General features: G+C 36.2%; 1 protein-coding gene across 1 annotated transcript; it reads right to left on the bottom strand.

Annotated features, from left to right (window-relative positions):
* Positions 1 to 7633: 7633 nt before the first annotated feature.
* Positions 7634 to 8595, bottom strand: LOC118682529 (trypsin-4-like; the record flags this gene model as incomplete). The annotated part of the gene is made up of 1 exon (XM_036371500.2): positions 7634 to 8595. A coding segment is annotated over one exon (780 nt), but the record flags the coding sequence as incomplete, so codon positions are not given.
* Positions 8596 to 12337: the final 3742 nt, after the last annotated feature.

Genomic DNA, 12337 nt, shown 5'->3' with positions numbered 1-12337 from the left:
TAAAATCAGCTTCGGAATCCGCAAGGCCAGATTAAAGATCTTCCAAGGCGACCAAATGGCTATAGAAGTCGATACGGAAGATGTCGACGACGCCAGTCAGTTGGTAAGGGAATTGGCGATACAAGAGAATGTAAAAGAGACTTAGATGCGTTCAGATCAATCTGCAGCAGTCAAAAAGTGCTCCAGCAAATCTGTCAACCCTTCTAAGTGAGAGGGGCATCGGCATCAGTCTAACTCAAGAGCCCTGTGTGAAAGACGACGCGATCAAAGGGCTAAACAGCAGACACTACAGCATCTAATACCAGCAAAATGAAGGTAAATCAAGGACATGTAATATTATCAAGAAAGATATAAACGCATTTCTTTGTCCTAACTATAGCACCATAGATAACACGGTGGTGAGGGTGGAATAGGGAGGAGGTAACTTTTTTTGGTGTCGTCATACATGGCTCATGATAGCGACGTGCCCCCTGTACCTCTGGCAGAGGAAAACAGAAAAGCGTATATCCTAATAGGGTTTGGCATACCGTATGGGGAAGCACCAACACAAACGAGAGGTCGCTATTGCAATATATTTTAAATAGTAATAGTCTAAGTATATGTGATATGGGTGATAAGCTCACATTTATTTTCCCAAGTACAACAAATTTTTCGGGTTAGGGGAAAGACTTAGACCTTACGCTATCCACAGAATCATATAGCCTGATCGTCGATGACTGAAGAATATCCGAGGAGTCATCTATGCCGAAGCACTCCTGGATACTCTTCAGCAATCGTGGGAAATCCAGTACTCTCCTTTAATATCGAAACCCCGGGAAATTTCGTTGGAGCTCCGCACTAACCGGTTGGGCTATGTGTGCAGTCGCTCCATCTTTCTAGAACCAAACGCTATTGAAAGGGATACGTCTTCGGCGCAGTTCTGAATAAAAAACTTATTCAACATCTTTAAATAACGGTGCCCCTTGACAGTTACTGTTACACCGTTTTTTTTGAAGAAGTATGGCTCGACAATATACCTTTATTAAACTGCGCACCACACAGTGACTGGTCTGGGTGAAGTTCTCTCTGGTGAATTATTTCTGGATTTGATTCACTCCCTTTATTATTTGAACTTTGTACGAAAACAGGTTTAATGACCTTCTGCTAATATTGCAACAGCCGCGATTGTTTCTTGAACACGAACATATAGATCTCGACGGTATGGTCTTCTTGCGATACCTCCAGATTCGGCAAACATGTTTACTAACCTTATAATGGAGGAGTGCCACCAAAATTCCGTTGAATTCCCTTTGGATGGAATGCAAAGCATGGTACCGCTACACTATTCAAACTATCTTTTCAGTATCTCAAGCATTTTTAAAAAACTTAAATTATAACTTGCCAAATAAAAAAAGTAAGTCGATTACTCACACACACAAAATTATTACGGTTTCTTTTTGTAGCACGGTTCGTGAGCCACCCTGTAAAATAAATCGTCAATGACATATACGACCTTCTTATTCATACATATTCATAAGTAGGTCAGACGTTAGAGCAAACCCATAGTTTTCCTTACAGAAATTTTATCAAAAGTTTGTGCTCTACATGTGAAATATAATATAATATAATTCACTCACATTGCATGAAATGGTTGTAGGCTGCGGCTGTGATTTCGGCACATCTACTTTCGCACTAATACTTAGAACCAATATAAATTAGTATTTAGCCAGTCTTAACAAACCACTATCTTCGACAATTTTAAAAAAACCTGCTGTTTTCAACGGCCCATTGGGTGAAATTTTTCTTTTCTCTTTTTTTTATTGAATCTTTCCTTAAGGAATTTACAATAATATATTTAAATCTGAAGATTAGTTTTAAGAATTAGAGTTAGCACCAGCGTGCCAACTTTAATGTATTAAAATCTTACAATATATCTTAATTTTCTATAATCACGGTTAGTGGTATATGTGCGACTGCAGCTGTGTTGATGCTACCTTCTGATAGTTCGTCCTTCTTTTCGAACACTTTTTATAATATTGGTAGCAAGCTAATGGGTCTTTATGATGTAATTTGACTAGCGTCTTTTCCCGGCTTGGGAATCAGAACAATTGTAGAATTCTTTCAAGATGGTGGGAAGTAGCCAATTATTAACATTGTGTTAAAAATGAATAGTAAAATTCTTATAGCACAAGTGGGTAAATTAATTATCATTAATCCTGTAATGCCATCTGGCCCTGCCGACCTTTTCACGTCAAGGTGAAAATTGATAGGCACGTTAACAATATTACTTATGTTTGGTGGGCTGATATGAGCATTTGTATCGTGTGATGTGAATACCTTCTCCAGACTGTTTGCAAAAGCGTTTCGTTGGGGGTTTTGGCCCAAGTATGGCTTTCCAATATTAATGGAGGTACGTGAGTGACAGGACATTTCATGTGCCTTACGGCTTTCCACAGACTATAGTTTGTGTTCTTTGTTGTATCCATATTCTGAAGGTAGTTTGCGAGACCGGATTTTCTCTGCTGCAGCATGTTTCGCAGTAACGTGATACATCTATTCAGCTGCGCCTTTAGGATAGTAGAGCGACTATGATAAAATTGTTGGGCAGGGTGAGAATTGTAGTTAAGTGATCAGATGATAAGTCGTACGATGAATTAACTGTGTACTCGTTCCGTTTAATGCTTTTAATAAGGGCAAAATCAATCAAAACTGGCGATTGGTTAAAGTCCGTTGGCCAGTAAGTCGATGTTCCGCAAGAAGCAACGTCGAAATTATTTGCAATTACTGTATCATACAGCTGCCTACCTCTAGGACTAATGAGTCTGGACCCCCATGAGGTATTTTTAGCGTTGTAGTCACCAGCTGCAATAACTTTTAGCCTGTGATTCTAAAGCAGTTTTTCACGGTAAAGTTTCCGAGACCAGAAGTATGTCGATACCTTCTGTGTGCAAAAATTGAGTTTATGTTGGGATAGCCCATTCGCGTTCCAGTAAAATATTTTCAGTGGGTTAATTTTTTACTAAGTAAAACTCGCAGAAGCAAAACTTCTTGACTTGAGTTTTCATCATCTCCTGGAGCATACTCTGCATATTAGACATAAAACTATTTATTGTCTGTTTGAGGTTATCGATTAAATTTGAATTACTATTAGCCTATGGACCATCTTTTACAACATTGACGTAAGAAAAGTGTTGTGCGTTTAAATCATTTTGCTTGCCACTAAAATGGGGCATTTGTACTTGGTTGAGTACTAGCAACAGAGCCAGTGTAGAGGCTAGGAAATTGAGCTTTCTTATAGTTAACATGTGCGGGTGTACGTACTACTTTTGGTTTCATAATGTGCGTGTACACCTTACAGCCCCTGTAATTTGCGGTAGGTTTTTTTCCCACAATTACTGCATTTTTTGATTTTGGTGTAATTTTTGGCGTGCAAGCATTCTGAAGAGCTATGAGCATCGCCGCAAATTACGCAAACCGATGTTAGCTTATAATAAGCCTTCGTGTGCCCAAATTTTTGACAATTAGTGCACTGCACCGGACCCTTACGTTTTAGGGGTTTTTGACGGTAATTCTTCTGTTAAGAAGATATCGCAAGTTATATATGGGATGCACTGAGTTTTTCGATTTTATGTGCGATGCATCGAACAAACTGCGATCTCTACTCCGTGCATTGGTTATGGGGCCTTATTTCTATTTAAAATATTGTGCACCGAACTTACCCCATAACCCTCTTCTTCTAGTGCGCTCGTAATGTCATCAGTAGACACAGAGCTATCTATGCCTTTTATTACAACTACCAGGACTTTGGCGCTTTTCAGTTGGCAAGTGTAATAACTCTTCTTCTATCTATCCGATTGGCAACCGCACTTTCGTTTAAATTTGCTTTTAAAATGTTAAGGTAATTATATTTGTTCATTGTATGCTCAATGAACACAAGATAACCTACTCCAGATGCTACCATACATCAACACATCATGAGCGACCCACCACCATGTTTTACCGTGGCAGTCATATTCCTTGGGTTAAGCTCAGTATTCACTTTTCTCCAAACTTTTTCATGTCCATCCGAGCCAAAAATATTGTATTTACTTTCGTCCGAGAAAATAACAGAATTCCAGAAATGTTTGTCTTTATTTTCGTGCTCTTTCACAAACTGCAATCTTTTTTGTCTGTTAGTGTTGCTTATTAATGGCTTTTTACGGACATTACAACCATGGTAGCCAGCATCATACAGTACTCGGCGAATAGTTGGGGGATTGCAGGTTTTACCAGTCTAGTTTTCAATCTCTGCACTCACTTTTGGTGCACTTTTCTTTGGGTTCATCTGTATCTTGTGTGTTATAATACGCCGCTCGTTTGCATCAAATATTTTTGGCCGCCCAGATCTTTCCTTAATTTTTGTATATCCGTCTTTTTTATATTTTTTTTTATTATTTTTTGATTAGTTGAACTACTTTTATTTGTTATTAATCCAATTTGCCTCTAATTTTTTTGTTCTTTACGTTGTTTTATTATAAATTCTTTTAAATCTTGTGATAGTTCTCTTCCGCGCGGCGCGGAAAAATTTAAATTAAATTACGGCTAAAATTTTATTAAAACTTTCAAATCTTTATATCTTAAACAAAAAATAGCTATTTATAGATTTTGAAGCGAACAAATACTGTGTGCCAGTCGAAAACATACTGAAATGGTAAATTGCATACATATTTATGTGACGGGATTTTTGGTTTTTAGTGAGAAAATCAGACAGTTCTTAATAACTGGAAATGTGAATGACATCAATCTATCATACTCAGGAAGGCGATATTATGTTTAATTGTTATAGTCAATCGTCCGTATTCATTTTGAATTATATACATATGTACATATATTCAAGATTCAATATTATTTCTATGTACTAATCTATTTCTGTAGTTAATTCTAATCTTATTCCATAAATCTTCTTTTATTACTTGTTTCTGGTATCTAGGCTTTAGCTTATTTCTCTCCCCTGTAATTTTTTTTTAAGTGTAGTGTGAGTATGTAATATAATATCATATATTCTTCCTTTTTTTATAGATCTAGCGAAAGGGATATGGGTATTGTTTATTGCTATTTTCAATTATTGTCGTAATTTCTGCCTTTATATCCGTTCGAAACGGTAAATTCACGTTTATTGAGGAATGTATTTGATTTATTTTATTCCTTATTTTTTCCCTCAAATATTCAATTTTTTTTTTATTTATGCTGGTATTTTCTTCGGCTGGTGCTTCAGAGAATTCTTCCTTCAAAGTAATTTCATTTAGATAATTTTCTTTATTTTCGGTAAGTACATCGACTGGCGTTGTAGAACTTTTATGTTCCACATTATATTTAATTTAATTTATTAAACGCGGACGCATGATCAATACGAACGAGCAATTCAAGCGCGGTATCCATCTCTAGAGTTGTCACAGGATGTTGGCGGAGACGGCAATTCTTTGGTAGCCAGCGGAGGATTATAGCTATAGTTCTGAATAGTCGTTTGATGGAACTAAATGGCTGTGTTAATGGAATATGTTGTCCATCTATATGTCGGGTGGTGAGGTGCAATCGAATTGAAGATGCGAAGGTTAAAATTCTGACCCTCCCTCAATCTGCGCAGTTACAACTTCTCGTAATTCCGGTACCTGGTTACCAATCTGGACCCTTCCACCATAAATTTTGGGTCAGAAACTCTGATGAAGTCACGCCACGGCTGCCGCGATCTGCTGGATTCGGTTCTGAGTGTACATAATGCCACAAATTTATAGATGTCACTTCGTGTAATTGCCGAACCTGATAATTGTCTGAATCCTGTTGGCAACATATGTTTTTAATAACATTGACTGTTTACGTAGCCAGCGCAAGACTACTAGAATACTAGAGTGCGTCAGTAAGTACACAGAAGCATCCTCTAACTAAGCGCTCTACGAACATTACCAATCGTCTAGGCTAATAGAACAGCTCAACATAGTTTGAATAGAGGGATTGTGGCACCTTTCAATGGCGCAATCTTAGTATGTGCGATGAGCAATGATACCAAGTATTGTCATCAATATTGATAGTACGTGCACTATCCACTGCAGCGTAGGCCTTCTGACTGTCATCACAAAATCCATAGAGAGTAGTACGACTAGTTGTATTCCTCTCAAGACACCGTGGTTCACGAACCTTGTCGAGAGTACATAAGTCATCCCGAAATTTAGACCAGATATGGCACAGATCTTTTGATAGTTTCGTATCCCAAGATATATCCGCAGACCAAAGAGCCTTTATAAATGCCTTGCCCGATATAATGATTGGTGCCAAAAATCCAGTTGAGTTACGTCACTGAGCACCCGTCGCTTCGTGGAAAATTCTTAACACCGTAGCTATAAGGAATATCAATATTGCATTCATGTAAAGAAGATCTTTTCCAATTTTGACCACAACGGCGGCTCTATTTCAGTTCCCCTTCCGTAGTTTGAAACAGACAGTCGACATACATTCTTGGCTAAAGTCATTGTTTTCTTCAACGTCAGTACAGCTCGTGAGGAAGTCGTCTCCGTAAAATGTAGAAAGAATGGCAGTGCGCGTCAACTCAGCTTGTTTATGGTCCCTCACCACTCTATAATTGTCAACCCATTGGTGCAGCGCTCGCACTGCATTGTAAAGACTACATGCCATGCCATACGTGAGAGTAACTGCCTTTCTTTGGAATCGGTAAAGGATATAGTTCAACGAATTCTGAATGGTTGGACTAACATTAAAAATTACACGAATCTTGTTTGGTACGGCATAATGCGGAATGTAAAATATACGATGGCAATCACTGTATGTACCTAAAGCTTCCATGTGACCTAGGTCGATATACTTGTACTTCTTCATGAAAGCAAAATATTTTTACGTAATAGTGTATCAGAGGCCAGCCGACGCTCCAAACGATAGAATTGGAAGGCATTGCCATAAAATTCCCTAGGGGTGGTGCGTTAACTTGCATTAGTAAGCGCTCCATTTAACGCCCTTCTAATGTTCATTAGTGAGTCATTGAGAATATGCGCTAACATTCATCATCAATAATCTCGTCGGCATCAGACCCCTCGACGAACTTCCAAAAGTTGCTTATAATCTCGTCCAAGCGAAACTTTACCAAAATTTGAGCGCTATCTGAGCGATGGTCTGAATTATTTATTGAAGATGTTAATGCGGACCCAAAAATAACCCAACCCAAACTCGAAAGTAGTGCATTGATAGTCTCTTACTTCAAAATGAGCAGACCAGCCAAGTGTTTATACTGATTTCTAAAAAATTGTGCTGTTGGTTTGAGTGTTATTGCCACGACGCCCTTGGAGTGTGTACAGGATAATGCACCAATACCATCGACTTCTACGTCATAGCTACTTCTGTGGATAATCAAAGCATAAGAAAGCGTTCTGTAATAAAACTTACTTGTGACTCGGGAGCACATAAAATCCACCTCCTATTTCGCAAGACTGTGAAGCGCTACGTGGTTAATGAGCATGCGCTAGTATTGGGATCTCGCCGAATTCAAAAGTTGCTCTGTCTTGGATACATCTAATTTACTTACGAAAATCAGCAATTGAAACTCTCCAAATTATCCATGTTCTTATTCCTCCCAAGAGGTCCAAAAAATATGGTTAATAAAACGCAAGACTAAACTTAAAAACACGTCTGTTTATTGCGGCGATCCAAATAGGAGAATATTCTTTCAGGAATAGAACAATATTTAAAGCAAATAACTGAAGTAAGGAATGATAGGTAATAGAGAAACACTTTGCACAGCGTGCATCGTGTGCTATGACAAAAAAACAAAAATTTAAAATAAATCTTGAAAAGTCACGAAAGCTGGTATGTTCTTTTATTTTCATTTTCACTCTCGAATTCGCTTTCTAAATTCTTAATCCAACTTGTATGTTTGGCCAAATTAGTTAAAATTGTCGTACGTGTTTCAGAACATGCTCCGCCATCGGATACTATACCAAACTGAACGTTGTCATTAAATATTCCAGGACTACCTCTATCATCAGTACAAATATCAGAAATTTTCGTGCGATCACCAGAACAAAATACGTAATCAGTGTCATCATCTTCACTCAGATATTGGACACACTTCTTTTCAGAATATATTTTAGTTTTTGTGAAACGCAAATTCTTAGTCATCAGTACATTAGTCTTATTGCTCGATAGTCCCCACCCAAAAACATATATGGATGAGGGCTGTGTCCAATTTGCATCAGGTAATCTGACTTGTCCTACAAGTTGATAAGTATTATTGAATGGTCGCAATAAATGTAGAAGTGCTACGTTATAAGAGTGGCTGTTTTGCACATATTTTGGATGATGAACGATCTCTTTGATTCTTCTTAGTTTTCCGCTATTTTTGAAGGCTGTAGTTCCTGCACGGACCAAAAGATCCGCTGGTTTTACATCTTTGATGCAACTGGCCGCCGTAATCACTATATCATTAGTTAATAAGGAGCCACCACAAATTAACTGACGGTTTCTTATAATAGAAACCACCCAGGGTGCTCCGCCAATTGGCACTTTTTGTCCGCCAATAATTAAATTTGCTCTGCTTCGGTCGCTATTTGGTTTAGCCAGAGAACGTAAATGAATAGAGAAGGAGCAAATGTTAGCAGTACTAAAATGTTAATTACGATGGAGGAACATCGAAAACGCGCCAGTTGGAAAATAAAATTTCACCACAACTATCAGGGTACGAAACGAACTACACCACTCTATAAGCAAAATGTATACACATACATATGCACAGATGTTCTTTGATATGCGCATAAACAAAAATTGAAATAATAAAAACGAAAGTAATTGACCTCCGACAAGAAAATATAAATAATCAGGGAAATAATATTAAAATAGAATTCAAATATCATTTCATAAAAAAGGGTTATAAAAATAAAAAATAGTATAATATATAAAAATATGATAGGATTTGAACTTAGGCAAAACATTTCATTGCAATAAGGAAGTGTGCTATACAAGCAGCACCACAGACCATATTAGAACATATTTGTCTAATCTGTGAACTCAAACAGCTATTGTTGTTTACTTGCTTCAATGTTTATATGTCTATATGTGAATATTCTTGAAATTGCCTTCCTTCATTCGCATGTCCATATATATTTGCATATATGTACACATATGTACATATGTATGTACCTCAATATGTCTTTCGCAAAAAATCAAACATTCGCGCAAGTGACAAAAAAACGTAGACGCACCATCATCGGCCAATAATATTCAAGCGAACTCGCGGCATATTTTCTAAGTATTTCATATTACAACGACAACAAATTCATTCATAAGGAACGTGCGCTGCTTCAAAGCAAAGTGCGTTCGTTCATAACTCTGCGCCGCGCTATTTTTTCTGTGCGCCTGGTAAACCACATTTGGTTTTCATATAGAATTCCTACCGCAAATGCGCGAAAATAAAAATGAATGAAATTGAATTTGAATGTCTTCAGTAAAATTGAAGAATCAGCAAAATTTCAATTTTACAATTTGTATCACTGAAAATCCTACCATCCCCCTCGCGTTTGTATGTTGCCCACAAGCTGCTTCCTCACAACATTTGCTAAAAATCAGAAATTGAAGAATTTGTCTGATGTTCACTTCAAAAAGGAGAATTGGCAACATGACCTCTTAGCGAATTTAAATAATATTTATATTTTTGCATATTATGCACTATTTATGGCATTAAATTACAAAATTTATATTAAATTGCCATTCATATGAAATCATTAACTACTTCTATATATTCTAAGCACAGTCCATATAGTACTTTTATATGTTTATTTATTATCATTATTTCATAGTTTGTCGATTTAGCCCATTTATCCAAATACGACGCTATGAAAATGCAGCCCAATCGGTAATCGCAATATTTCAAAAGAGCATAAGTCAATTTTCAACAGGAAAGCCCTGCAAAAAGGACAAACGAGACAACATAGCCGATCGACATTGTCGTAAAATTGTCGATTGAAACAAATTTTGTCAACTCCGCCACGATGCGCAAAATTCGGCGTCAATATGTATGCGAGCTCATATGTATATATGTATGTTTGTCGTCATTTGGTTACTTTCAACAACACAATGTCTGCGCGAACTCGCCGTTATTTCGTTGGCTTGCCACTATACACAGAGGCGTTCTAACTGAGGACTCTTAGTATATTATTATGTTGCTTAATTTGTATTGAAAAATACTGATGCATTTATGAATTATTTTCGTACTATAATATATATTATATATATATATAAATACACATAAACGCATACCTATAATCGTTTTTAAACTAAATTCGATAAATAAAATATATATCTGAAATAATTATGTGGCAGTGCGCACCAATCCCTCCTTGCCTGCGATCGTTCTACTCGCAAAAAGCAAAAAGTGTGGACAAAAGTCATTGTTTGTGCGGGGCAAGAAGAAGCAAGCATCAGCGTACGTGTACTCATGAATGTATGTGTGATTATCACATTTGTGTAAATACGCATAAATAAAGGAATATGCAATAAACCCAAACATATGAACATATTTTCCTGAAATATTTTAATTATCTCAGGAAGTTAAATATGCTATTAAAGTAATTGAATTATGATATGCTTAGATTCCAATTAATAAAATAAAAATTAAATAAAATTTCAGTTTCATGAGTTTTAGGATTCGAACGTATAGGTTCGTATTCGGATTGTGCTTAACCCCTTCCCGCTTACGACCTCAGCCACCACAAAAGTGGAAATGTGGCCGCTTAGCCACCGTTTTATTGTTATCCTTTGTTTAATAAGCAATTGCTCACATAACGCACATACATAAGTTGGAAAAATAGCCTACTAAATGTTTATTTTATTATGAATTCTGGGGTTTTTACCGGTAATACAGATTTTTAATTCAGAAGGCTTTTCATAATTATAAATTTGTCATATCATAGAAATTGAAAACATAAATCTAAATAGGTATGCGCAACGATTTTTCATATAGGAATATTCGTTGTGTCTATTTATAGCATTTCGCACATTGTGTGGTGTATTTTTCTTTTTCGAAGTTATATTTTTCGATGTTCCTTCATGTGGAATTACAAATTAGTACTCAAAAAGTTTTCATTTAACATTTGCTCCTTCTCTACTCATCAACATTCTCTGACAAAACTAACTCACTTTCACCTGAAATTTGTCTATTAAAGTGATTTTAAATTAAAACTTTTCCACTTCATCGTCTTTTGCTTTGAATTAGTTCCAGTTCACCTATATTTGCATATTCTTGTAGCAAAGCATATGTATCTTATACTTCATAAATATTGAGATTTAATTAGTGTCAGTTTGTGTGTTGTTTGTGAATTGCAAATAAGATTTGTTTTAAACATTTATTTTTATTAATAGTATAAACTTCTCGTTGACAGTTTAAAAACAACAATAATTTCAAGACAATTTTTAGTAAGCATAAATCGACTTCGCGATTTATATCAATAATTAATTAATTAGAAATTCTGTTGCTAAATTTATGCTATATTAAAGTAAGTGTATTTTGCCTTAAGTCGTGCCATTATTTGAAATTTCCAAGGGCATTAGGACTGCACTGTAACGCTGATGCCGCAAGAAAATTCCAAAAAAACCTCGGAAAAACTTTTAAAATCATCTGATCTAAATGTGTATACGCGGAATTTGCTGTAACTATGTTGGGACTTAGAAGGCCAGTAGAATGATTGTTTAAATATAGTCTAAACTATAAATATTTAACTGCTGATCTAAAAAATCCCAACCATAATGAAAGCATAAATCCAAATTATAGCAGCCAATCTCAATAACAATCGAAATGTATAGTAACTGATTTTCAAAGGTCCTTTATTGCTCCAAGCACACACTTTTACAGCAAGGCGGCAGATTATTCCGTAGCGATCTTTTTTGGACATACGGCACTATAACAGAGTCGGATTAGTACTGACAATGTTCTGCCAAACGCTCGATATATTAATTCGCGCACATTAAGTTGCAGTTTAATAGCAGATTTATTTTATTTACAAAATATACGATTATCACCTGTCTATGCCTCTCATACAACAGGCGTGCATTGCTGTGAAATCTTTTGTGAATATAAGCATGTGTTTACATATGTACATATATCAACGTTAAGCGCCGACACACCCTCAAGGGAAAAAGTTCTCTGGAGATCATTGCAGCTGATAATATCAGAACTGCAATTTATTTGAGATAAAAAAATATTTTATGCGGATGAGAAAGAAAATGTATAACTTGATGGTGACCATTCTAGACCTTTATACTTTTATATTAATATCCAATAAATTGTTTTAATTAGCTCATTATCATAACGGTTGTAGGTTTATAT

Source organism: Bactrocera oleae, chromosome 6 (assembly GCF_042242935.1).
Source record: "Bactrocera oleae isolate idBacOlea1 chromosome 6, idBacOlea1, whole genome shotgun sequence".
Classification (NCBI taxonomy): domain Eukaryota; kingdom Metazoa; phylum Arthropoda; class Insecta; order Diptera; family Tephritidae; genus Bactrocera; species Bactrocera oleae.
This window is presented reverse-complemented; position numbering and strand designations above follow the sequence as displayed.